The sequence below is a fragment of the Carcharhinus amblyrhynchos genome, chromosome 9 (assembly GCF_965287045.1).
Source record: "Carcharhinus amblyrhynchos chromosome 9, sCarAmb.v2.hapA, whole genome shotgun sequence".
Taxonomy (NCBI): Eukaryota; Metazoa; Chordata; class Chondrichthyes; order Carcharhiniformes; family Carcharhinidae; genus Carcharhinus; species Carcharhinus amblyrhynchos.
This window is the reverse complement of record NC_137332.1, coordinates 93,415,722-93,442,735: the sequence shown is the minus strand read 5'-3', so window position 1 is coordinate 93,442,735 and position 27,014 is coordinate 93,415,722. Positions and strand designations below refer to the sequence as shown.

At 43.8% G+C, this 27,014-nt stretch overlaps 1 protein-coding gene across 2 annotated transcripts; it reads right to left on the bottom strand.

Moving 5' to 3' along the window:
• Nucleotides 1-28: 28 nt before the first annotated feature.
• On the bottom strand, nucleotides 29-27,014 carry LOC145348032 (uncharacterized). Of its 2 annotated transcripts, none has more exons than XM_080196151.1 (2): nucleotides 26,949-27,014; nucleotides 29-3,853 (listed from the first exon to the last, which is right to left on the bottom strand). In XM_080196151.1, the coding sequence occupies exon 2, from the start codon at nucleotides 3,071-3,073 to the stop codon at nucleotides 1,970-1,972; it is 1,104 nt and encodes a 367-aa protein (XP_080052277.1). In that variant the 5' UTR covers nucleotides 3,074-3,853; nucleotides 26,949-27,014; the 3' UTR covers nucleotides 29-1,969. The 2 variants fall into 2 exon arrangements, with proteins under 2 accessions (XP_080052277.1, XP_080052278.1); XM_080196152.1 differs by lacking the exon at nucleotides 26,949-27,014 and adding an exon at nucleotides 5,399-5,490.

Here is a 27,014-nt window from a genome sequence, read left to right as displayed (position 1 = left end):
ACACACCATGCTGACAAATCAGGCTGCGTTCAGCAAAAAACTGAATTTATTGCAAGTTATAAATCTATACAAAAAACTGGCAAAACAGCAAACAAATTAGAACATATTATTCAGCATATCGTAAACATTAAAACAAAGTGACAAAATATCCTGAATAGTCATAACGAAGTGGACATGGAAAGTATGTTTCCTTGTGTGGGTAAGTCCAGAACTAGGAGTCAGTGTTTTAAAATTAAAAGTTAGCTTTTTAGGACAGAGACTGGGGGGAAAAAATTATCTAACAATGTTGTGCATCTTTGGAAATCTGCCTCAGAAGGCACTGGAGGTGGGGTCATTGAATATTTTAAAGAAAAAGGTAGATCAATTCTTCATAAACAAGGAAATCAAAGGTTATTGGGGGAAGATGGGAATGTGGAATTTGAAACACAAACAGATGACTTTGGATATTATGATGGAAAATCTGCTGGAAGATTCAAAGTTAGACCAAGAAATGTCCAGTGGCCCTCTCAGACAATTGGGACAAAGAGCAGTCAATAGAGTTTGCTCAAGGGCCAAATGGCCTACTTCGGCCTCTACTTTCTATGTTCATACTTGAAAACAACACAAGATCTTTCCCAGAACGTGACATGAATTTTGGACGAGTGTAGGATGGAAGTTCTCACATTGAGGTATGATGGGCTGAGGGAACTAGGGTATAAAGAGAACCCCACTCCTGCACCATACTCAGATTAGTAGTCCTACCAGACAGGAGAGTACACACGTTACCCACAATATTAGTCAAATACCCGAAGAGGATCAGTCTGTAATTCACATCAACTGAAGCAAGGTCCAATTCTACCCCATACCCATTGCTGAGAGCTGGCTCACTTTACTCACACACACCTACTCACATTAGGGAAAACTCCAGAATACTACAGACAGAAGTTTCTTTAAAATCCCTGTGCTTTAGTCTGGTTCCTAATTCCGATGGTCAGAAATGACACAGAAATTTAGTGAGACAGGATGGAGCTCGTTCCCGTCATACAAACCCACCAATGGTTACAGAGATCAGGTGGCCAGATGATCAGTTTCCATTCCTGGAAGCGCTCTTTCCCCAGATGAGTTGGGCAGTGCTTTTTAATGGATTAGCTATGTGTGAGTTTTAAACAAAAGGAAAATGATGTGGTTTGCATGCATAGATTCAAAATAGAATCAAATAATTGTAAGAGATGTTAGCTGTACAGAGAGAAAATGAAGCCTATGAAACATCAAATCATTGACCTCTTAAAGCAATCATACAACCACTTAAATATATAACCACTTTCTAATTCCCAACTCACTTTGACCCTCAATTTAGCAAAATGTTTGGTGTCCATCAATCTAATTTCTACACTCTTGTTCCCAAAATTACCTTTATGCTGTGAATCGGGAAACTCTTCCAGAAACAGTGATACCTGGGCATATGCAGTTTCAGTACATATTGATGTCTTCTTTTGGTGATGTTTGGTGATCTGGCCAAAGATAAAAAGCCCTCTTGAAATGATTGGACTGTATTGGTGAGAGAGGTTGGAGACAGACACTGCTGAGACAGACAATGCTTTGGAAGGACAGCTCCCCTGTGTAACCACTGAACGGTGAACAACACAGACAACTCTGTGTAAGGGAAGCAGGTAAGCCGATTCCAAGTCCATGTGGAGGTGTCGGTGTTTTGTGAGAGAGAAATAGTTTAGGCTTTGTTACAGAATTCACACCCAGTAGGTATCTCCCCTCTGAATGTGTTGATGGACTAGGAGATACACAGACTGTGTGAAAGTCTCACAGCTGAATGATTTTTCATCATTGCGAAACTGCTAGTGCTTCAGGATTTTGGATGATAATTGGGTGAAATTGTTGCCACAATCGTAACACCTGAAGAGTTGTGAATCCTCTCGTTTTCCAGGAGGTTTGAATATTTCAGGAGAACTTAAAAGTAAATCTTATAGTTGAGGGGTTACTCCCCTTTATGAATCCTCTGATGGACCAGGAGGTTCGATGAGCTTCTGAAGACCTTGTTGCACACCTCACACTTGAATGGTTTATCTCCAGTGTGAATGCGTTGATGTACACGAAAGTGAGATGAGCGTGAGAATGATTTGTCACACACCTCACACACGAATGGTTTCTCCCCTGTGTGAACACGTTGGTGTGCACGCAGAGATGATGATTGTGAGAATGATTTGTCACAAACCTCGCATGTATGTGGTTTTTCTCCAGTGTGAATACGTTGGTGTATCCGAAGGTTCTGTAACAATGAAAATGATTTGTTGCAAAGTGAGCACATGAATGGTTTCTCTCCGGTGTGAATGCGCCTGTGATTCACCAGACGCCAGAACTGTGCAAAGCCCTTATTACACACCTCACAACTAAACCTTTTCTCTCCTGTGTGAATGCGTTGGTGTACGTGGAGGTTTGATGACTGGGAGAATGATTTATTGCACACCTCACATGTGAATGGTTTCTCCCCGGTGTGAACGCGTTGGTGTTCCAAGAGCATTGTTGACCGTGTGAATGCTCGGTCACACAACTCACACTTGAAGGGTTTCTCCCCTGTGTGAATCCTCTTGTGTATCAGGAGATCAGACAATTGTGTGAAAGCAATCTCACAAAGCTCACACCTGAATGGTTTCTCCCCTGTGTGAAATCTCTGGTGGAGCAGGAGGCTCGAAGATGTCACAAAAGCTTTATCACAAACCTCACACTTGAAGGGTTTCTGCCCTGTGTGGATTGCTTGATGGCCCAGGAGACTTGATAACTGCGTGAAGGCTTTATCGCACACCTCACACTTGACCGGTTTCTCCCCTGTGTGAATGCGTTGGTGGATACGGAGGGATGATGCCAGGGAGAATGATTTGTTGCACACTACACAGGTGAATGGTTTTTCTCCACTGTGAATGCGTTGATGGATGCGCAGGTTTGATAACTGTCTGAAGGACTTGTCACAAACATTGCAAGTGAATGGTTTCTCCCCTGTGTGAATGAGCCGATGATTCAACAGGCCTGATAATCGTGCAAGGCCCTTGTTACAAACCTCACATTTGAATGGTTTCTCTTCCATGTAGCTGACCTTGAGTTAACAGTTGTACAACAGATGCACTTTCTCTGTTAGGAAATTCTATAACCCTGTGGAATCCTCCTCACATGCCTCACACTTGAACAGCCTCTGTTGGTGGTGTACCAGTATTGTCACTGGATAATCCAGAGACCCTGGAGACCTGGGTTGAAATCCCACAACAAAATGTTTAAATTTGAATTCATTAAAAAATCTGGAATTAAAAGTCGAATAATCACCTTGTCAAAAAAAACCATCTGATTCACTAATGTCTTTTAGAGAAGGAAATTTGCCATCATTACTTGGTCTGTGACTACATGTGACTCCAGACCCACAGAAATGTGGTTGACTTTTAAACACCCTTCAGTTCAAGAGCAATTAGAGTTGGAGAGCAAATGTTGGCCCAATTGGTGACACCCACATCCCAAGAATGAATTTTTAAAACTGTGTAGGAATAAGTTTACAAGGCTTGATGAATGATTAAAGCTCTCACCACATTTGGAGCCCACTCACACTTCTTCCCAGCCTCACCCTGACCAATCACCCACAGCTGAACCTTCGGAAAGGTTGGCTCTGATGGAAGGTTCCACTGACCCGTTTCAGATCTGATGATGTGACCAACTTCTAGATGATGGTTTCACTGCCCAACCTTCTCTGTGAGCAGTGCTGTAAAGGGACTGGATGTCTTCCCACAGTTGTGCAGTTGTGCAGTTGTTCCTTGGATGATGGTCAGGTCTGCAGTGACTATCCTCTCTGAATTCTCTGGTGTAGTGCAGTACAATCCTTCTGTAAAACAGGAAATGGAAACATGATTTGATCTGATGCTAGTCCTTTCTTTTTCCTCATTTGACTGTCACACACCAGCTGTTTCCAGCAGGGACACTGGATAGTGACAAGTAGCAGACAACTTTCTGGCTACTTTCTTTCCTCATCCTCAAGCACCATTTTTCCAGACATGTTGGACTCCATGGAGTTTCATGGCTTCAGGTCAAACAAATTCATGGAAAACTAGCATTCCCATCCCAGCTGATGAGTGAATACTTCACCATGTTAATCATCATAGGGGAAGTAAGGACAGATCCCAAAACGGGTTATCCATGAGGAGCAGTGAGCCATCAGCAGCAGCAGGATTGTATTCACTGCAATCTGACAGCCATCATTCCATGATTATCAAACCAATAGAGATGTCAAGAGCAGCATTTGGGGATACTTTGGAGTCTCAGTTTGAACCTGGTGAAGATACTGGAGAGTCTTACATGCAGACTAAACACCAAGGCTAGCCAGGAATAAACAGAGTTAAATAGTCCAACACAAACAGTCCAGAGCAGAGCTCTAGAATCTCACCACATCTTGTTGAGAACTTTGGACAATCGATCCAGTAACAGAAGACAGCTCAGTTTGAGAAGACTCAAATCAGGAGTGATTATCAATGTGCAGTTTTTAAGATGTGAAGGAACTGAAGGTGGAACAGGACTGGGTTAGCCTCTCCTGCAGACTGGTCTCCCGTGCCAGGCAGCTTATCTGAAAGCTCCTGGGAATTGGTCTCGGACGGCAGAGCCAGTGGTGACTGATGTTGGAAGTGTAACATCGTGTGAATATGGCCCTTTAGCAAAAGCATTTTAACTGGAAAAGACTTGTGTTTTGATCCATTTTTATAACTTATGGTAAAGTAGCATTTCCTGGAAAGATCACGTTACTTGCGGTTTAACATCTCAGCCTGACAAGAGGTGAGGGGCCTTAGTTACCATGGGAACAGCCTCTTGCTGATCATGGTGCAAAGTGATGACACATGAAAACAGAGGCAGGAGGAGCAGAGACTGGCGTCAATATAAAGGGCTTTGGGACATCTGGTGGTCGTGAAAGACTCAATATAATACAAGGAGGTTACAGAGAATGAGTGATTTGGTGGGATTTGAAAAGGAAACATCCAGGCCCCAACTCCCAGAAAGAACTGACCATTCAGTCCACATAATAAACCAGCACCCAACACAAACAAGTGAACAATAGGAAATCAGGAAAAGTCCTTAGAAAACTCTGCCCCTCCCAGATAATTACACCTCACCTTCTCATATTCAGCAATGACCCATCAACAAAACTCAGCCTGTAAATCAGAAGGGAAATGCTTCCAATAAACACACTCAATATCCAACACACAGCTCCAATCAAACAGCTCAGCACAAAGCACCGAGTAAACAGGTCTCTCAGCTGGATCTTCTCACACAGCATAAGGGGCATTTCCACACCTGATTCCCCACAGGATAGTCAGACTGCCTGAACATTAGTGTGGATATGATGCAATGTAATTATTATAAATTCTGCTCCTTCACTCACCATCTCCTGACTTGGTTTTCAGTCCCTACAGGAAGTGAAGCAGCTGTGAAAGAGGAAGAGGAGAGAATGGGCAGAGTGGGTGGGCTCTCTGATTGACGTCTCTCACAGCCAATCACAATATTTCTGGAGTAACAGGAGTTTCCTGAAGTTTGGGAAACTGACCAGGGAAACAGAGGAGACTTTGAGCAGCAGATCAGGTGGGGATTTAAACTTGTCATTGTCCCATCTGAATAAAACCTCACTTATTGCAGCTGCTGTCTCAGTTCCCCTGGTAAATGTTTGACAGAAATTTCTACTGTGGGAATAACATTCTTCATCCTCAGAGGCTTTCAAACTGAATTTCCTCCTCTCCAGCATTTTAAAGTTGAAAATAATAGAGAAAGTTTTAATCGCTACCGTAGATACTTAAAATATTCAGGTGATGATGTAATTATAACTATATTAAATATTTCTACTGTTTTTGTGACACAACTGAAATAAACTATTATCTGTGGGTCTGTAGTTTGCTGAAATAATTGCTGGTGACAGCATATAGACTGGAAAAATAAGTATGACTGAGTGTTGGTGCCTGAATGCCCAAAACCCTGAGTGTAATTTGAAGAGCCACCTCAAACAGGCATAATCAGCAGAAACTCCCATCTGGGGCTGTGGTCATTTCTGTGGTTGGTACTAGCTTTCTGGGTGTTGTTGAATAAACCTATCTTAAAGTTCATGAATGATTAATCTGTGTTTCATTAAGTTATTTTTTAAATTCCTGATACAGTCAATTTCAGCTCAATTATGCTGACAAAACCCATCCATAAACTTTCAGGCACAACATGTGCCCTTGTGATTGTTGCATATTTGCCAATGGTTTTCACTAAAGCAAATAGTCTGTGACCAATTGAAGTAGTTTTATTTAAGGATGGTACATTGTGACCCAAGTGGCTTCATGGTTGATGCAGTGTATAAACATCGACAGGATAATTTCTTCACTCTTTACAATGTTTCTGTTTCAATAAATGGTGGGTAGCAGTTTGTACAGGGAGCCCAGAGTCTTAGGAGTTATTTGTGTGACTCTGACAACAACAACTTTAATCTATCTTCATGGGTTAATCCATCCACTTTTGGACTTGAGCCCACAACCTTGTTCTCTGACTCGGAGGGTAGTAGGTTCAAGTCCCACTCCAGGACTTGAGCACTAAAAAATCCTGGCTGACACTTCAATGTAGCACTGAGGGATGGAAGAGATTACAGAAATAGGGAGGGGAGAGGCCATGGAGGGATTTGAAAACAAGCTTGAAAACCTCTAAAACTAACACTGAGCTTTCCTGGGAAGAGTGGGTTATTCCTTGAGTTTTATTCCTGGCAGTCTGTTAAAACTCTACCTAAACAATAGAACTTTCATGAGTTCTCCCCTGTTTCTCACCTGTGTGAATTCTCTGGTATCTGAGGAGATCAGAGGATTGGGTGAAATTCATATTACAATCCCTGACACCTGAATGGTTTCTCCCTTATGTGGGTGCATTGGTGTGTGCGGAGATTTGGTAACTGAGAATGATTTATCACACACCTCATGTGAATGGTTTCTCCCGGGTGTAAGTGCACTGGTGATTCACCAGAGTCAATAATCATGCAAAAATCCTGCTTCACGCCTCAGCTTTGAACGGCTTTACTCCTGTCTGAATGTGTTGGTGATTCAGCAGAGTTGATGAGTTTATGAAGGCTTTGTCTCGCATCTCTCACTTAAACAGCTTCCCCCCTTTGTGCATGTGTTGGTGCCTTCGGAACTGAGATGAGTGTGAGAAGGATTTCCTGCACACCTCATACATGAGTGGTTTCTCACCTTTGTGAGTGCGTCAATGATTCATGAGGCCCAATGATTGTGTAGAGCACTTGTTACACATTTCACACTTGAACTGTGTGAATGTATTCGTGTTTCACAAATGTTGATGAGTGTGCAGAGGTTTGAATGCAGACCTCACACTTGAATGGTTTCTTTTCCATGAAGTAGATCTTGTGTTTCAGTTCTACAACAGATGCACCTCACGTACAATGTTGGAGTACAATGTTGGTAAATGTGAGGTCAACCATTTTGGTAGGAATAACAGCAAAATGGACTATTATTTAAATGGTAAAAAATTGCAGCATGCTGTAAACCAACAAAAAATTGGTTTGCAGGTGCAGCAACAAACTAAGAAGGCAAATTTAATTTTGTCCTTCATTGCTAGAGGAATGGAGTTTAAAAACAGTGAGGTTATGTTGCAGCTATATAAGGTGCTGGTGAGGCCATATCTGGAGTACTGTGTATAGTTTTGGTCTCCTTACTTGAAAAAGGATATACTCGCACTGGAGGAGGTGCAAAGGAGATTCACTAGGTTGAGTCTGGCATTGAAAGTGTTGGCTTATGAGGAGAGACTGAGTAGATTGGAACTGTACTTATTGGAGTTCAGAAGAATGAGGGGAGATCTTACAGAAACATCTCAGATTATGAAGGGAACAGATAAGACAGAAGCAGGGAGGTTGTTTCCACTGGCAGGTAAAAGTAGAACTAAGGAGCATAGCCTCAAAATAAGGGGGAGCAGATTTAGGGCTGAGTTGAGGAGAAACTTACTCACCCAAAGGGGTGTGAATCAGTGGAACTCCCTGTCCATTGAAACAGTTGAGGCTACCTCATTGAATGTTTTTAAGGCACGGATAGATATATTTTTGAACTGTAAAGGAATTAAGGGTTATGGTGAGCGGGCGGGTAAGTGGAGCTGAGTCCACGAAAAGATCAGCCATGATCTTATTGAATGGCAGAGCAGGCTCGAGGGGCTGAATGTCCAATTCCTGCTCCTAGTTCTTACGTATTACGACACATTGTTAACCTCACACTTGAACGGCCTTTCACCAGCCGGAATGAGTCAGTAGTTCATGAGGCTCGATAAATGATTGAAGCTCGCATCACACTTGGAATTCACTCATTTTTTTCCCAGCCTTACCCAACTGACCATCCAGAGCCGAACCTTTGAAAAGGATGGTTCTAATGGAAGGTTGCACACTACTGACCAGTTTCAGATCTGATGATATGTCAAAGCTCCCCAGATGTTGGTTTCACCACTCAGCCTTTTCTGTGTTGAGCAATGCTGTGAAAGGGACTGGATATCTTCCCACCATTGTGCAGTTTTCCTTGGGTGATGGTCAGGATCTATCTGCGATGTCTATCCTCTCTGAATTCTCTTGTGTAAAATGCTGCAAATTTTCTGTAAACCGGAAAAGTAAACATGATTTCCTCCAATTCCTTCTCTTCCTTTTCTGAAGGGACTGACTCCTCAGTTAGCGGCTGTTCCACAGTAAGGGCTCTGACAAAGGGTCATCCTGATTTAAAACACTGGCTCTATTCTCTCTCCACATATGCTGTCAGACCTGCTGAGTTTTTCCAGCATGTTTTGTTTTTGTTTTAGATTTTAGCATCTGCAGTATTTTGCCTGTTCCACAGTGAGTGTCAGTCAGCTATTCCCGCTGTGCGGACGATGAGATGCAAGTCCTTTTTTTCCCCTCACTTGATTGTCACACACCCTCTGTTTCCAGCAGGGACACTGGATAGTAACCAGGAGCAGATAATATGGTGACTTTATTCCTCCACGCAGACCTCCATCTTCCCAGGGCACTTGGGTGGAATATAAAATGAGCAATCAATTCACTGTGAGCCTGAATGGGTGATGTTGAAGACCAGTTTTACTCTTAGATGTGGAGATGCACGTGTTGGACTGGGGTGGGCACACTAAGAGGTTAGGTGAGTGATGAAGGAGCAGCACTCCAAAAGCTTGTGATTCCAAAAAAAACCTATTGGACTTTAACCTGGTGTTGTGAGACTTCTTTATTTTATCCTTAGACTATGTGTTCAATATAATAACACTCAGGAGAAGCATTAATTCAATGAATATTTTTAAATTTCCCCCTTATTTTCCAAATTTATTTGAAGAAAATGCACTGGGCAAGAAGTGCTAAAAAGAAAATGTTGCTTCAGTGTAGCTGATTGAAGGGTTCTGGTTTATCCTGGGAAATTAGATACACTGCACTCACTCAGACTGCACATCCCAATTTCAGCTGTCAGACACAAAACAATCATAACCTTGGGAAAGCCAAGGCCTTCAGATAAAAGTAATTTCAATAAATATGTGTCAGATATGGCAGCTGAATTGCTATGTGCTGGATCAACAAACAAACAGCTTACAAGCACAAACTGGAGCAGGAGAATCCAACAAAGAAAGTCGTGCAATGTTGGTCTGAGGAATCGGATGATCTCCAATGAGGACTGCTTGTGGTTAATGGACTGTCAATATTTAGAAACTCTGCAACCTTCCTGAACGAGTACACCACTACAGTAACTGACTCCACGAGTAAGTGTGTAAAAGACTGTGTGCCAAAGAAACAAATCTGCGTGTTTCCCAACCGGAAACCATTGATGAACAGGGATATCCACTGCTTGCTGAAGTCCAGGTCTGAGGCGTTCAAGTCAGACAGCCCTGACCTATGCAAGAAAGCCAGATACAATCTAAGGAGATCCATCAAAGATGCCAAAAGACAGTACCGGTCCAAACTAGACTCGCAAGCTAACCACACAGACCCTCACCAACTATGACGAGGTCTGCAAGACATAACAGGCGACAAGATGAAGGCATTGCTGATGACACCAAGATTGGTGGAACGGCAAATTGTGAGGAGGGTGTGGAGAGTCTGCAGAAGGATCTAGATAGGCTGGGCGAATGGGCCAGGAAATGGCAAATGGAATTTAATGTTGGCAAGTGCGAGGTGGTCCACTTTGGTAGGAATAATGGTAGAAAGGGTTATTACTTAAGTGGCGAAAAACTGCAGCAGGCGACGGTGCAGAGGGACCTCGGGGTCCTTGTGCATGAGTCACAAAAACCCAGCTTGCAGGTGCAGCAGGTGGTCAGGAAGGCAAATGGGATGCTGGCCTTCATAGCGAGGGGGATTGAATATAAAAGTAGGGAGGTCTTGCTGCAGCTGTATAGGGCATTGGTGAGGCCGCAGCTGGAGTACTGTGTGCAGTTTTGGGCGCCGTACTTACGCAAGGATATTTTGGCCTTGGAGGGAGTGCAGAGGAGGTTTACTAGGCTGATGCTGGAGTTGAGGGGGTTGAGCTATGAGGAGAGGCTGAATAAATTAGGCTTGTACTCGTTAGAGTTTAGAAGAATGAGGGGAGATCTCATTGAGACGTATAAGATGAATGGGATGGATAGGATAGAGGTGGAGAGACTCTTCCCGCTCAGAAAGGATAGTAGGACTAGGGGGCACAGCCTCAAGATAAAGGGGGGGCGGTTTAGAATGGAGTTGAGGAGGAACTTCTTCACTCAAAGGGTGGTGAATCTCTGGAATTCTCTGCCCGTTGAAGTGGTGGAGGCGACCTCGCTAAATATTTTTAAGATGCGGGTTGATGGGTTTTTGATAAGAGAGGGGATTAAGGGTTATGGGGAGAGGGCGGAAATGTGGAACTGAGCCACGACGGATCAGCCATGATCTTATTGAATGGCGGGGCAGGCTCGAAGGGCTAGATGGCCTACTCCTGCTCCTATTTCTTATGTTCTTATATAAAATTGTCAGCTCCAACATGCCCCTCCCTGATGAGCTCAATGCATTCTATGCCCGTTTTGAGCAAGAGATAGCAAGAGCATGCCCACCACCCTGGATGAACCTGTATCTGAAGTCACCATTACAAATGTCAGAGCAGCTTTCTTGACGATCAATTCATGGAAAGAGACTGGTTTGAATGAGGTACCTGGACGAGCACTTAGCTCCTCCACAGATCAGCTGGAGGGGGTATTAGCAAACATCTTCACTTCTCTTTACAACAATCTGAGGTCTCTATCTGCTTCAAGATGATGACCATCATCTTGGTACCTCAGAAAAACCAAGCAGTGTCCCTAATGACTAATAGCCAGTGACTCTGACATTCATCATTATGAAATGCTTTGAAAGGTTAGTCATGGCACAAATCAATTCCAGCCTCGTGGATTGCAATGATCCACTACTGTCACAACAGGTCAACAGCAAACGCCATCTCCCTGGTCCTGCAATCAACCCTGGAACAACTAGGTAACAAAGACACCTATGTCAGACTCATATTTATTGACTACAGCTCAGCCTTCAGCACGGTGGCATAGTGGTTAGCACTGCTGCTTCACAGCCCCAGGGATCTGGGTTTGATTCCCGGTTTGAGTCACTGTCTGTGTGGAGTTTGCACATTCTCCGTGTCTGTGTGGGTTTCCTCCCACAGCCCAAAGACGTGCGGGTTAGGTTGATTGGCCATGCTAAAATTGCCCCTTAGTGTCCTGCAATGCATAGTTTAGAGGGATTAGTGGGTAAATGTGTAGGGATATGAGGGTAGGCCTGGGTGGGATCATGGTCGGTGCAGACTCAATGGACCAAATGGCCTCTTTCTGCACTATAGGTGGTCAATATTCTTATGAAATTCATCTCCAAACTCCATGACCTAGGCCTCAACACCTCCCTCTACGAATGGATCCTGAACTTCCTAACCCACAGGCCATAGTCAGTAAGAATAGGCAACAACACCTCTTCCACAATCATCCTCAACACCAGTGCCCCATAAGGTTGTATTCTCAGCCCCCTACTATACCCCTTATACATCTATGATGTGCGGCCAAATTCCCCTCCAATTCGATTTTCAAGTTTGCTGATGACACTGCTGTAGTGGATTGGATCTCAAACAGAGACAGAGTATAGGCATGAGATAGAGAATCTGGTAAACTGGTGAGGTGACAATAATCTCTCCTGCAATGTCAACAAAATGAAGGAGACTGTCATTGGCTTCAGGAAGCACTGTGGAGAAAATGCCCCTGTCAATATCAATGGAGACGAATTAGAAAGGGTCAAGAGCTTCAAGTTTTTAGATGTCCAGATCATCATCAACCTATCCTGGTCCCCTCATGCTGACACTATAGTTAAGAAAGCTCACCAATGCCTCTATTTTCTCAGAATATGAAGGAAATTTAACATATCAACTACATCTTTCACCAACTTCTACAAATGCACCACTGAAAGCATTCTTTCTGGTAGTGTCACAGCTTAGTACGGCTCTTGCTCTGTCCAAGACCATAAGAAACTACAAAAGGTTGTGAACATAGCCCAAGCCATCACGCAAACCAACCTTCCATCCATTGACTCTACCTACACTTCCCACTGCCTCGGCAAAGCAGCCAGCATAATTAAGGACCCCATGCACCCCGGACATTCTCTCTCTTTCACCTTCTTCTATTGGGAAAAAGATCAGAAATCTGAGGTCATGTACCAACCGACTCAAGAACAGCTTCTTCCCTGCTAGCGTCAGACTTTTGAATGGACCTACCTTGCATTAAGTTGATCTTTCCCTACATCCTAGCTATGACTAACACTATATTCTGCACTTTCTCGTTTCCTTCTGCATGAACAATATGCTCTATCTGTATAGCACTCAAAAAACACCATGTTGCTACATGTGGCAATAATAAATCAAATCAAATCAAAGAAACTGTGATTTCAAATCCAACCACAGAATGTTACATACATAGAATTACAGCGCAGAAACAGGCCAGTCAGCCCATTTGGTCCATGCTGATGTTCATGATTTACACTAACCTCCTCTCACCCTATCAATACATCCTCCTTTCCTTTCTCTCTCATGTACTTATCTACTTTCCCCTTAAAGGCATCTGTGTTATTCGTCACTTCATATTGTGAAACTGAATTTAATAAATAAAGAAATATGTGGAACAGAGTCAAAACAACCTATAAAAGTTTTCAGATTGTCCTAAAAACGCAGGTATTATCCTTCATGAATGGAAACTTTGGGAAAGGGCAGGTATATGGAGTTAGAATTCAGATGCACCATGATCTCACTGGTGGAATATGCTCAAGATACTAAACGGCCAACTCATATTTGCATGTCCCCCCAATTCCCCTGGCCTGCTAATCAGACTCTCCCTCAGTATTGTTCCTATTAGGAGACGGTTCTCCCTCAGTCCTGATTCCACACTGCCTCTCCTCATTGTGCAGACCCAGCACCACGTGCGACATGGCTAATGTACTTCCCAGCGGGTCAGTCTGTCCGAAACGCGGCTGCACAGAACTGGGCGGAGCAACGTGTCCCGTCTGTCTCATGCGATTGGCTGAGCAAAGAACAAAGAAGAACAAAGAACAGCACAGCATGGGAAACAGGCCCTTCGGCCCAATGAGCCCGCGCCGCCATCTTAACAATGTGTTTTTCCTCCTCCACCCTTGACCCATGTCTATGCTTATGATAACCCCATTGGAAACCAGATTAAGGGGAGAATAATTTAGGGACAATTTGTTACGCCAATCAGCCTAAGAGCACATCTTTGGGGTGTGAGAGGAAACTGGAGCACTTGGAGGAAACCCACGCAACCACAGGGAGAATGCGCAAACTCCCACAGACACTGGCCCAAATCCATGTATCTGCACAGCTAACAGTGATAGTCACTGAGCTGTTGTGGTGCCCATCTGCTGGTCCAGTTTAAGCATACACAAACGACACGAAATACTAGGCTACTCTCGAAACATCCAAGAGCAGCCCATGCTCGACCCACCGTGTGCATGCCCCTCATTAGGCAACAAGGTGGACCAACACACCTGCGGAGTAAAAGAGAAAAACATCAACACATGCAACAGTTGATTTCCAAGAACGTCCCGAGGCTCTGATCCTTTATTTAAAACAGTCTCCTATAACGCTCCATCCCTGTTTCGCTCATGTGCCTATCTAAGTAAACCTTAAACAAGTCCAGCATGCCTGCCTCCACCACCTTACTTGGCAGTGCATTCCATACCCCAACGACCCTCTGTGTGAAAAACCTCCCTCTAGCATCCAAATTATACCTCTCCCCCCTCAACTTAAGCCTGTGGCCCCTCGTGATATTTGTCTCCAATCTAGGAAAAAGCCTGCCACTGTTTACTCTATCTATACCCTTCACTATTTTATACACCTCTATCAGATCCCCCCTTAGTCTCCGTCTTTCTAAGGAAAAGAGCCCCAGTTTACCCAATCTTTCCTCATAACCCAGTCCTTCCATACCAGGCAGCATCCTGGTAAACCTCCTCTGCACTCTCTCCTGGGTCTCCACGTCCTTCCGGTAGTAAGGTAACCAGGACTGGATGCAGTACTCCAAATGCGGTCTAACCAACGTTCTGTACAACTGTAGCATTAGACGCCAGCTCTTGTACTCTATACCCCTTCCTATAAAAGCTAGCATACCATAAGCTTTCTTCACAACCTTCTCCACCTGTGTTGCCACCTTCAGAGACCTGTGCACTTGCACTCCCAGGTCCCTCTGCATTTCTATACTCTTAATAGGTCTACCCTTTATCATGTAACTCCCCTCTACATTATTCCTTCCAAAATGCATCACCTCGCATTTATCAGGATTAAATTCCATCTGCCATTTATCTGCCCAATATACCAGCCTATCTATATCCTGCTGTGTCACCTGACACTCCTCCTCACTATCCGCCAATCCTGCCATCTTTGTGTCATCTGCAAACTTGCTGATCACACCACGTATGCCCTCTTCCAAGTCATTTATATATATTACGAATAGAAGAGGTCCCAGTACTGAGCCCTGCGGCACACCACTGGTGACAAACCTCCAGCTAGAAAAGGACCCTTCCACTACTACTCTGTCTCCTGTTACCTAGCCAGTTTTCAATCCATCTAGCTACCTGTCCCTGTATCCCATGAGCCTTAACCTTTACAACCAATCTACCATGAGGGACTTTGTCAAACGCCTTACTGAAATCCATATAGACAACATCAACAGCTCATCCTTCGTCAACTGTTTTTATCTCTCCTCAAAAAATTCTACCAGATTCATAAGGCAAGACCTCCCCTTAACAAAGCCATGCTGTGTATCCCTAATCAGACCGCAACGCTCCAAATGTTTATACATCCTACCCCTAAGAATTTTTTCCAACAACTTTCCCACCACTGACGTCAAACTCACTGGCCTATAAGTACCAGGGTTATCCCTACTGCCCTTTTTAAACAGCGGTACCACATTAGCTGCCCTCCAGTCCTCTGGGACCTCACCTGTGTCCAAAGAAGAGACAAAGATTTGTGTCAGAGGCCCAGCAATTTCATCACTCACCTCCCTAAGCAGCCTGGGATAAATGCCATCAGGCCCCGGAGCTTTATCAGTTTTTATGCTGCCTAAAAACCCTAACACTTCCTCCCTCGTAATGGATATTTCCTTCAACTGGTCTACAGCTCCCTCCAAGACATTACAAGACACCAATTCTCCTTCGTGAATACCAACGTATTCATTCAGGATCTCCCCCATTCCCTCAGACTCTATGCACAGTTCCCCTCCTTTGTCCCTAACAGGACCTATTTTCCCTCTAACCACCCTTTTGTTCCTAATATAAGAGTAAAATGCCTTTGGATTTTCCTTAATCCTATCCGCCAAAGCCATTTCATGCCCCCTTTTCGCCCTTCTAACTCCCCTTTTGAGCTCCCTCCTACTCTCTCTATATTCCTCCAGTGCTCTCTCCGTTCCCAGTTGCTTAGACCTAACATATGCCTCTCTCTTCTTCCTGACCAAGTCCTCAATATCCCCTGTAATCCACGGCTCTCTAATCCTGCCTTTCCCATCCTTCTTCTTTACTGGCACGTCTTTCCTGCAACCTTTTCAGTTTTCCCTTGAAAGCCTCCCACTTGCCGACCGTGGACTTAACCGCAAACAACCTCTCCCAATCAGTATCCATCAGCTCTTGCCTAATCCGGCTATAGTTTGCCTTCCCCCAGTTCAACACCCTCCCCTTCAAACAGCACTCATCTTTTTCCATTATTATCCTAGACAGACTTGTGGTCACTGTTAGCCACATGTTCACCCACTGCAACCTCAACCACCTGACCTGGCTCATTACCCAGAACTAAATCCAGTATAGCCCCCTCCCGAGTCAGGCTAGTTACGTACTGCTCCAAGGACACATTTTACAAATTCCTCCCCATCCAAACCCCCAGCTCTAGGCACCTTCCAATCCACTCCAGGAAGATTAAAATCTCCCACGACAACAACCCTATTCCTTCTACACCTATCCAAAATGTCTTTACATATGCCTTCTTCCACTGCCCGTGGGCTGTTGGGTGGCCTATAGTACACCCCTAGCATAGTAATTGCTCCCTTCTTATTCCCCAACTCCACCCACAGCGACTCAATCCCTAACTCCTCCATATTATCCTCCCTCTGCACCGCTGTGATGTGCTCCTTAACTAACAACGCCACCCCACCACCTCTCTTCAACCCTCCTCTGTCACACCTAAAACACTTACACCCAGGAATATTTAGCTGCCAGTCCTGCCCTTCCTTTAGCCACGTCTCCGTCACTGCCACCACATCTAAATTCCTCACGAACATTAAGGCCCTAAGCTCATCCGTTTTACCCGTTACACTCCTCGCATTAAAACAGACGCAATCTAAACCTCCAGGCCCACTCGGATCTTCCTTCCCCTGGATAGTTTTCCTCTCAACCAAACCTACCCTATCACCCAACTCGCTCCCAATCCCAGTGCTAAATGAGCTATCAGTCTCATCCCCACTCCCTATTAGTTTAAACCTTGCCAAAACACTCCAGCTAACCTCCCAGCTAAGATATTTGTCCCCCTCCCATTCAAATGTTCCCCATCCCTCCTGTACAGGTGCCCTTCTCTCACAAATACTTCCCAGTGATCGACAAAAGTAAAGTCCTCTACCTTGCACCAATCCCTCAGCCATGCATTCAGCTGCAGGATCTCATTACTCCTAGCCCTGCTGTTACTAGGCAGCAGCCCAGACAATGCCACCCTGGATGCCCTGCTCTTCAGCTTGGCCCCCAACTCCCTGAATTGCCTACGTACATTCCCCCTGCTCTTCCTTCCTACGTCCTTCTCTCCTATGTGTACAATTACATCAGCCTGGGTCCCTTCACCCTTCAAAATTCCCTCTATCCTTTCTGATACGTCCTGTACCCCTGCTCCAGGAAGGCAGACTACCATCCTGGAGTCATGCTTTTGTCCACAGAACCGCCTATCTATTCCTTTAACCCTCCCATCCCCCACCACTATCTCATTGCCAGGCCCCTTCCTTCCCTCTGAGGCATTCTGGTCCTCCTGTCTTACCTTTTGTACCCCTGTTGATGCCTTTTGGGGGACTACTGGGGTAGTCTTTGGACCAGGACTATTCTTCTTCATCTCCTTCCTAACGGTTACCCACCCATCCCACCCCCTAGGCCCTGGGATCTCCACTTGTCCGTTGCAGGGCAAGAATATTGTTTACTGTCGTCCTGATTGGCTGTTTGATCTGTCAATCAGAGCGCTGAGCTGTTTGATTGGAGCTGTGTGTTGGATATTGAGTGTGTTTATTGGAAGTATTTCCCTTCTGATTTACAGGCTGAGTTTTGTTGATGGGTCCTTACTGAATATGAAAAGGTAAGGTGTAATTATCTGGGAGAGGCAGAGACACATTTATTGAAATGTCTTTTAATGTCTTCTTTAAAGACCTTGGCCTTTCCCAGAAGCCTGGGCTTGGATTTGATATTTTACCCAGTGCTGTGTCTGATAGTTGAATTTGGGATGTGCAGTCTGAGTGAGTGCAGTATATCTAATTTCCCAGGATAAACCAGAACCCTTCAAACAGCTACAATGAAGCAATATTCTCCTTAGCTTCCAGGACTTCCTGCCCAGTGTGTTTTCTTCAACTAATTTTGGAAAAGGGAAGAAATTGCAAAATCTTCACTGAATTAATATTTCCCCTGAGTTTTTACATTAAAAACATACTCTAAGGGTAACACTGCCCTTCATCAGCAGAACTCGATCTTATAGTATATTCCTCTGATACCCGGTGTCATATTGACAGCTTCCAATTCACAAGCTTGAACCACCTCCGATTCACCATGGATGTGCAATCTCCCTACACCTCCATCCCACACCAGGATGGTTTGAGAGCTCTTCATTTCTTTCTTGAAAAGAGGTCTAAACAATTCCCACCCACCACCATTCACCTCCACCTGGCTGAAATCGTTCTCTGTCTCAACGACTTCTCCTTTAACTCATCCCACTTTCTCCAAATCAAAGATGTAGCAATGGGTACCTGCATGGCTCCTAGCTAAGCTTATTTTTTTATGGAGTATATGGAACATTCCTTGTGCCTGGCCTACCCGGGTCCCCTGCCACAACTTCTTTATCAGTACATTAATGACTATTTTGATGCTGCTTCATGCTGTCATCCAGACCTGGAAAAATTCATCAACTTCGCTTCCAATTTCCACCCCTCCAACACCTTCACCTGGTCTATCTCAGACACTTCTCTTCCCTTCCCTGACCTTTCTGTCTCCATTTCCAGCAATTGACTATCTACGAATATCCATTACAAACCCACTGACTCCCACAGCTATCTGGACTACAGCTCTTCACATTCTGTGAGGATTCCATCCCTTTCTCTCAGCTCCTTTGCCTCTGTCACATTTGTTCTGAAGATGCCACTTTCCAAGATGGTGCTTGTAATAGGTGTTCCATCCTCAACCGTGGTTTCCCATGTATCGTCATGACAGGGCTCTCAACAGTGTGCAGTCCATCTCTGGTGCTACGACCCTCGCCTCCTCCCAGAACAAGGATAGAGTCCCCCTTGTTCTCACATTTTACCCCACTAGCTTCTGCATGCAAAGCATAATCCTCCACCATTTTCACCAACTCCAAGTGTGATGCCACCACCAAACACATCTTCCCTTCACCCCTTCTGTCAGCATTCCACAGAGACCATTCCCTTCAGAATAACCTAGTCCACTCCTCTACAATACCCAACAACTCTCCCATCACCCATGGCACCTTCCCATGCAATCACAGAAGGTGCAACACCTGCCCTTTTACCTCGCCCATGCTTACTATCCAAGGTCCAAAACACTCATTCCAAGTTAAGCAGTGTTTCACTTGCACCTCTTTCAATTTAGTCTATCGTATTTGCTGCTCCGAATGTAGTCTCCTCTATATCGGAGAGACCAAAGATAGACTGGGTGATCGCTTTGCTGAGCAACTTCAGTCTGTGTGACCCTGACCTTTCAGTTGTTTAACACACAATCCTGCTCCAATGCGCACGTCTTCCTTGGCCAGCTGCAATGTTCCAGTGAAGCTCAACACAAACTGGAGGAACAGCATTTCATCTTCCGACTAGACATTACAGCCTTCCAGTCTCAACATTGAATTCAACAACTTCAGATGATTAACTCCACCTCAACCATTTTTTCATTTCATTTCATATAATTTTTAACCGTTCTCTACCTTTTATTTCTTTATTTTTCTTTATTTCTTCCCCCCACAATTTTAATCCCCTTTCCTTACCTTTTCTCCTCCTTTTTCTCTATTTTATCTCTCTGCCACCCGTTCCCCCCTCCCCCCATCTTCATCTGTCGCAGTTTACCCTCTGATTTCAGTTTCTTTGCCGTCTGGCCATTCACACTTTCTATTCTCTGTGGACTGCCATTGCCCTTTTGTGGCTATGACTCATATTTCATTCCCTTGCCCTGCAGTATAAATATCTCCCATTTCCTATGTCTCTTAGCTTTGACAAAGAGTCATCTGGACTCGAAACATCAGCTCTTTTCTCCCTTTACAGATGCTACCAGACCTGCTGAGATTTTCCAGCATTTTCTCTTTTGGTTTCAGATTCCAGCATCTGCAGTAATTTGCTTTTATTGATCTTGTAGTGAATTGATAGTCCATTTTACACTCCGCCTAACTGTCCTTTCCATTGCCCTCATGGTGCCTGAGATGATGGGAGATTGGATGGAGGAAAGAAAGTAGTCACGTTGTCTGCTTCTGGTCACTACCCAGTGTCCCTGCTGGAAACAGAGGGTGTGCGACAGTGAGAAAAAAGAAAGGACTTGCAACTAATCCTGCACACGGGAATAGCAGACTGAAAATCATTGCGGAACAGTCTCTAACTGTGGAGTCAGTCCCTTCAACAAAACAGGAGGATCTGGAGGAAACCACGTTTCCTTTTCCTATTTTTGCACTTGAACCTTGTGTGATTTGCAGTGAGAAGGTAGGCAGAATAAATAACAGTTAGTCAGACCTGCACCCTAAGCAGAATAAATAAATAATTTAACACATTGAAGGAGAGTGAGGCTTATTCTCCATTTGAATTTTATGAGGAACAGAAGCTGGAAGATTACCTAGTTTGAAGCAATTAAAAGAATCTACAGTGGGCCTCACAGTATCTCATTGCAAAAGAATATGAACAGCAGATTAGTTTGGAAGTATTAGAAAAGTAACCAAAAAAAAGTGATTGAGGTTGCCACAGTCAAGAGAGGGGAAATGATAGTTTTACCTGTGAGAATAGCTGGAGCTGAGGAGAATTCTCCAGAGGACTGGGAGATAATTAAGGGTCGTCCCTACAGAGTGAATAACTTTAACATTGACATGTCTAATAGGAAAATTCTTGGGGCAGTAACTGAAGACATAATATAAAGTCATATAAATACTGCAGCTACAACAGCAGGTCAGGGGCTGAGAATTCTGTGGTCAATAGCTCTCCGCCTAACTCCCCAAAGCCTGTCCATCATTTACCAGGCAAAAATTGGAGTGATGGAATACTCTCCCCTTGCCTGGATGAGTGCAGCTCCAATAACACTCAAGAAGCGCAACACCACCCAGGGCCAAGCACCCTGCTTGACTGACATTTCTTTCACAAATATTTACTCCCTCCACCACTGACGAACAATAGCAGCTGTGTGACCATCTACAAGATGTTCTGCATGATATCACCAAAGCTTGATAGGCAGCACTTTCCAAACCCACGACTGCTACCATCTAGAAGGACAAGGTAGCTGACACATAGGAACACACGAACAGGAATTTTCCTGCCAAATCACTCACCATTCTGACCTGGAAACTGCTGTTCCTTTACTGACATTGGGTCAAAATCCTGGAACTCCCTTCCTTACAGCATTGTGAGTGTACCTACACTACATGGTCTGCAGCGGTTCAAGAAGGCAGCTCACTTCTCAAGAGCTATTAGGGATGGGTAATAAATACTATCCTAGTCAATAAAGTCCACTCATATCCAGTAAGTTAAATATTTTATATTTCTCCCAAGCTGTGCATCATCCCAACACTTAGGAAAAATGTCACCTCCAGTTTCCAGCCAAACACTGTCCCTCTAACTCCTGTCTTCAGTTTACCAACACCCCAAATACAGACACTATTTTGAAATGTCAACTGATATGTAAAATTAAATTGAGAATTTTACGTTAGGAAGAGGATTGAGGAATATGAAAACAATTGGGATGGATGGGTTAATATACAAATCTAATTGAATGGTGGAACTGACTTGAAGGGCTGAATGGGCTCCTCCTGCTCCAATGTTTCTAAATTTAATGGGGATCACAATTAAAAGACAGGAAAATGGATACGAGATATGAATCGGTCATCATTGAATTAACTTGGGACCAAGATCAATGGATTGAATGGCCTCCACCTGTTGCTGTAAATGTTTACAACAACGAAACATCATTGTTCCGAGGTAAACAATCCCATCCCTATCCATGCCCCATGCTTCCTGTTCCCTGGGTTGTACTGAGTGGAAACATGGCTATTGGATTCCAGCACAATAAGACATTGTCAACAAAATGAAGACAAAAGGTTTGACAAGCTCTGTTTAATCAAAGTGATTGTCCTTTAACTGGACTGGGTCAAACCATGTGATCACGGGACAAGCCTCCCACTCACACTGCATATCCCAGACAGATCAGGCATCACAGTAGTTTTAAAGGGTTCAGTTTGAGGCACAAGGCAGCACAGCCAGTCTGAGTGAAGGAAAGGGAACTGCCCTGACTGTGACAATGGAAATATCATTCGCTTGCTGACACTTGGAAGCTAGTTGCTGCAGAAGATTTGTTTCAGACTATCATTCGAGCTTCAGAATTGGACATCACTCAGTGAGGACGGAAATGGGAAATGTCTACACTGAGAGGGTTGTAAGTCTTTGGAATTCTCTCCCCCAGAGAACTGTGGATGTTCTGATACATTCAAGGTGGAGATTTGATGGATTTTTAGATCCTGAGATAAGAGGTATGGTGATAGTGTGGAAAAGTGGGATTGCGGTAGAAGCTTAGTCCTGATTGTATTGAATGGTAGTCATGATGTGGGTATGCCGGCGTTGGACTGGCGTAAACACAGTAAAAAGTCTGACAACACCAGGTTTTAGTCCAACCTATTTATTTGATAATATACTCACAAGCTTTCGGGTTAGCCCCTTCGTCAGGTGAATACGAAGGGGCTAACCCGAAAGCTTGTGAGTATATTGTCAAATAAATAGGTTGGACTAAAACCTGGTGTTGTCAGACTTTTTACTGTATTGAATGGGGCAGCTGGGGCTGAATGTTCTTCTGTTTATTGTGTTCTCTGGGTGGTTACACACCTTTTATTACATTCAGGTGCAGCAAATCATTGTAAACATGATCAATTTAATAAAACAGTTTGAGGAGATCATTAACATGCTGGACAGGGTTGCTGGAGGTTTGTCTACACGGACTTCCAAAGGCATTTGTGCCCCGCACAGAAGATTATTCACCAAAACGAACGTGTGTGGAATTGGAGGGAACCTTGTGACATGGGGGTTGATTTATTTGGGAGATTGAAAACAGAGAGTCAGGATAAAGGGAATGTTCTCTGTTTCTCAAGATGTGCTTGGGATGTTCCCTCGAGATCTAAACTAGAGACTCAGTTTTTCATTATATTTATGGTTGTCTTTGATGGAGGAATAGTCTGGGGAAATTTACTGATGACACTAAGTGAGGTGACACAGTCAGTAATGTAGATGGGAGTGAAAGGTTACAAAGGGACATTGATAGGTAAAGTGAGGGGATTAAACCTCAGTAACTGAACTTCAATCTGGGGAAATGGAAGATCATTTATATTGAACCTCAGAAAGATAAATGAGGACATTTTCCAAATGGCAAGGATCTGGGAGTTGTTTCAAGTCAAATATGTTCATGTTGGGCTTGAAACATTAACTCTGATTCTTTTCACAGAGGCTGTCAGATCTGTGGAGATTTTCCAAGCACTTCCTGTTTTTTTTCATTTCAGACGTGCTGCAGTTTCACTAAATCAAACTTTAAACAAAAGTGTGACCAATTAAAGTCATTTTATTTAAGGGTGGTACCTTGAGATCTGATTGGCTTCAATACAGTGAGTAAACATCTCATTTTACAACATATTTGTGTTTCAATAAACAGTAGGTGGGGTTTGTACAGGGAGCCCAGAGTCTGAGGAATTATTTGTATGACTCTGACAAATTTAAACCCTGATCTCTTGGTCAAGATAGATCTCACAAATAATCCGCATTAACCTAAAAAGTGAATTTATTTTGAGTTATAAATCTATAGACATTAATTAAACAGCAAACACAATATTCAACTTACACCAAATTTGAATCAACCAAAATAACAAAGCATTTAAATATGACTCAAGATCTTTCCCAGAATATGAAATTAATCAATGAAGAGGGTAAAGTGAACATATTACACCATTAAGACATTGTGCCATGATGGGCTGAGGGAACTCAGATCTGTAGAGACTCACCCCCACTCCCTCACCATACTCAGGATAGTAGTTCTCCCAGACAGGAGATTACAAACATTACCCAGGATATTAATCAAACACCCATCAACTGAATAAGATCTGTCTATAATTCACATCACCAACTAAAGCAGAGTCTGATTCTACCCCATACCCACTCTTGAGAGCTGGCTCACTTTGCTAACACACACACACACACACACACACATCAGGAAAATTTCTCTCAGAATACTACAGACAGAAGTTTCTTTAACATCCCTGTGCTTTCATCTAAGTCCGAATTCTGCTGATCAGAAATGACACTGAACTTTAATGACATATGATGGAGCTCGTTTTCAACATACAAACTCATGGAGAATTGAAGAGATTGAGAGAGGTTTGAAATCTATTGCAAAGTGAATAATGACACTGCAGCCATCTACAAATTGTAGATCATGTGTATTTGTGGTGGTCAGTTTCGTTTTGGCAGGCCGGTGACTGGGATAAATGAATTTCCCATTGAGATGGTATTTAGTACTGACACCAGAGGGCAGTTGATCTTTGATGAGGTGAATAGTCACTATCAGATATATTGTAAATAGAATGGAGGCTATCACACAGCTTTGCTTAACACCAGTCTGGATTTTGAAGGGTTCTGTTTCAGACCTCCCACTCAAATCAGTTACAGTCATATCATCCTGGAGCAATTGCAGGATTATGATGAAGTTTCTTGGACATCCAGATCATTGGAGCAGAATCTACAGACGCTCGTGGTTTATTGAGTCAAATGCTTTGGTCACATTGATGAATGTAATGAAGGGTTCCTGGTGTTGTTCTTGACCTTTTTCTTGGGTTTGTCTGGAAACAAAGACCATGTCAGAGATTCCTCTGGATAATTTAAAGCCAATTCAAAGTTCTCGGTGAAGACTGTATCAGTTGATCCATGTGGGAGACTGATACCTACTGGACAGGTTATAGACTTGTTCAATCAGTGATGAACATCCACCCAGCACTAACACATCACAAGACTCAAAACATCAAGAAGATGATGATCAATGTCTCAGCCCTAAAACAGCCCAGCCATAGAGAGGAATTCCAGGAGCAGCTCATGGACAATCTGGGAAAGCTTCACAAATACAACTCAATTCCTGAACAGTGGGATCAAAATAAAGTCAGCTGTACTAAACTCCTGTATCCAGACCATTTGATTTGAGTATCATCATCACCAGGACTGGCGCGATGAACATGATGCTGAAATATGTGACCTCCCAGAACAAAAATGATCGGCCTTCATTGCCTAGTAGGACAACCCAAGTCACGACCCAGGGGGCATTTCAACAGCTCATGACTGATTCTCAAAGGCAAATCTGGAAGATAAAGGACATGTGGTGGGAAGAGAAATTCTGAGACATCCAACAATATTCTCATCATCATGACATGAAATCACTAGGGCCATCTATAGACTGAGGTCAAATGGACAAAATCTTCTTTGTTCACAGGATAGGGTTTCTCTTTTTAGGGGTGACAATGCCATCTGTTAATACTGGAAAGTACATCTTGAACAACTCACCCAGAATCCACAGTGGCAGCTGATACCCTCCAGTCTGTTTCCTAGTGCCTGTCGTAGAACCCATGGGTGAGTCACTATCAATGGGAGAGCTGCAACAAACAATTAAATGGATGGAAAACAACAAAGCCTATGGCCCAATGGTATTGCAGCTGAGGACGTCAAAGCTGGTGGACTTCTGCTCACATCAAGACTCCATAAACTCACCTATGTATTTGGGAGGAAAAAGAACCCCCCCCCTCCTCAAATTCAGGAATGTGATATATTTAAAGAAAATTGACAAGTCATGTTGTGGAAACAATTAAAGTATTTCCCATTTGTCCAGCGCAGGAAAATTCCTGACACACATTCTCCTGAAATACCTACTTCCAGTGGCTGAGAAAATCTTCCCAGAATAAGCAGCAGCTTCTATACATATTGACGTCTTCTTCTGGTGACATTTGATGATCTGGTCAAAGATTAAATTGACCTTCTTGAAACAATTGGACTGATGATGGGAGAAGTTAGAGACAGACACTGCTGAGACAGATAGTGCTTTGGAAGGACAGCTTCCCTTTGTGAGCACTGGAAGGTAAACAACACAGATAACTCTCAATGTAAGGGAAGCAGGTGGGTCGGCTTCAAGTCTGTGTGGAGATATTGGTGTTTGGAGGGAGAGGAGTAGGTGAAACAATCCTGGCACATGTCACAATGGAAGAGTTTGTCTCCCATGTGGGCTCACTGATGTTCCAGGAGATTGAGCAACTGTGTGGAGGCTTTATGACCGAAGTCACAGCAATAAGTTTCTACCCTGTGAGTCCAAAGTCCAAAGGCATCACAAGAGCTTTATCATAAATGTTATGTTCAAGTGGTTACTCCCCTGAATACACATTCTGATGGAGCAGATTTGATGATTCAGTGAATGATTTGACACAAGCCTCACACTTGTGACTGCGATGGTGCCTGCGGAGATTTGCTGAGTCCGAGAATGACTTGTCACACATCTCGCATGTGAATCGTTTCTCCCCTGTGTGAATGCATTGGTGTGCACGAAGGGTTGACGACCGTGTGAAAGATTTGTCACACACTTCACAATTAAAGGGTTTCTCCCCTGTGTGAATCCTCCGATGTGTCACAAGTTCAGAGGAGTAAGTGAAAGTGGTCTCACAAATCTCACACCTGAATGGTTTCTCACCCGTGTGGATCCTCTGGTGCATAAGTAGGTTTGAAGATGTCACAAAGGCTTTATCACAAAACTCACACCTGAATGGTTTCTCCCCTGTGTGAATCCGTTGATGTGCATGGAAATTTGATAAGTCTGAGAATGATTTTTTGCAGACCTTGCATGTAAATGGTTTTTCTCCAGTGTGAATGCGCCAGTGATTTACCAAGCCCCAAGATTCTGCAAACCCTTTGTTACACACCTCACACTTGAACGGCTTCTCCACTGCGTGAATGCGTCGGTGTTTCATGAGGGTCGACGACTTTCT

What these genes read in the sequence shown, in the direction of transcription:
- LOC145348032 (XM_080196151.1), bottom strand. Translation starts at nt 3,073, where the DNA reads ATGGAAGAGAAACCATTCAAATGTGAGGTTTGTAACAAGGGCCTTGCA.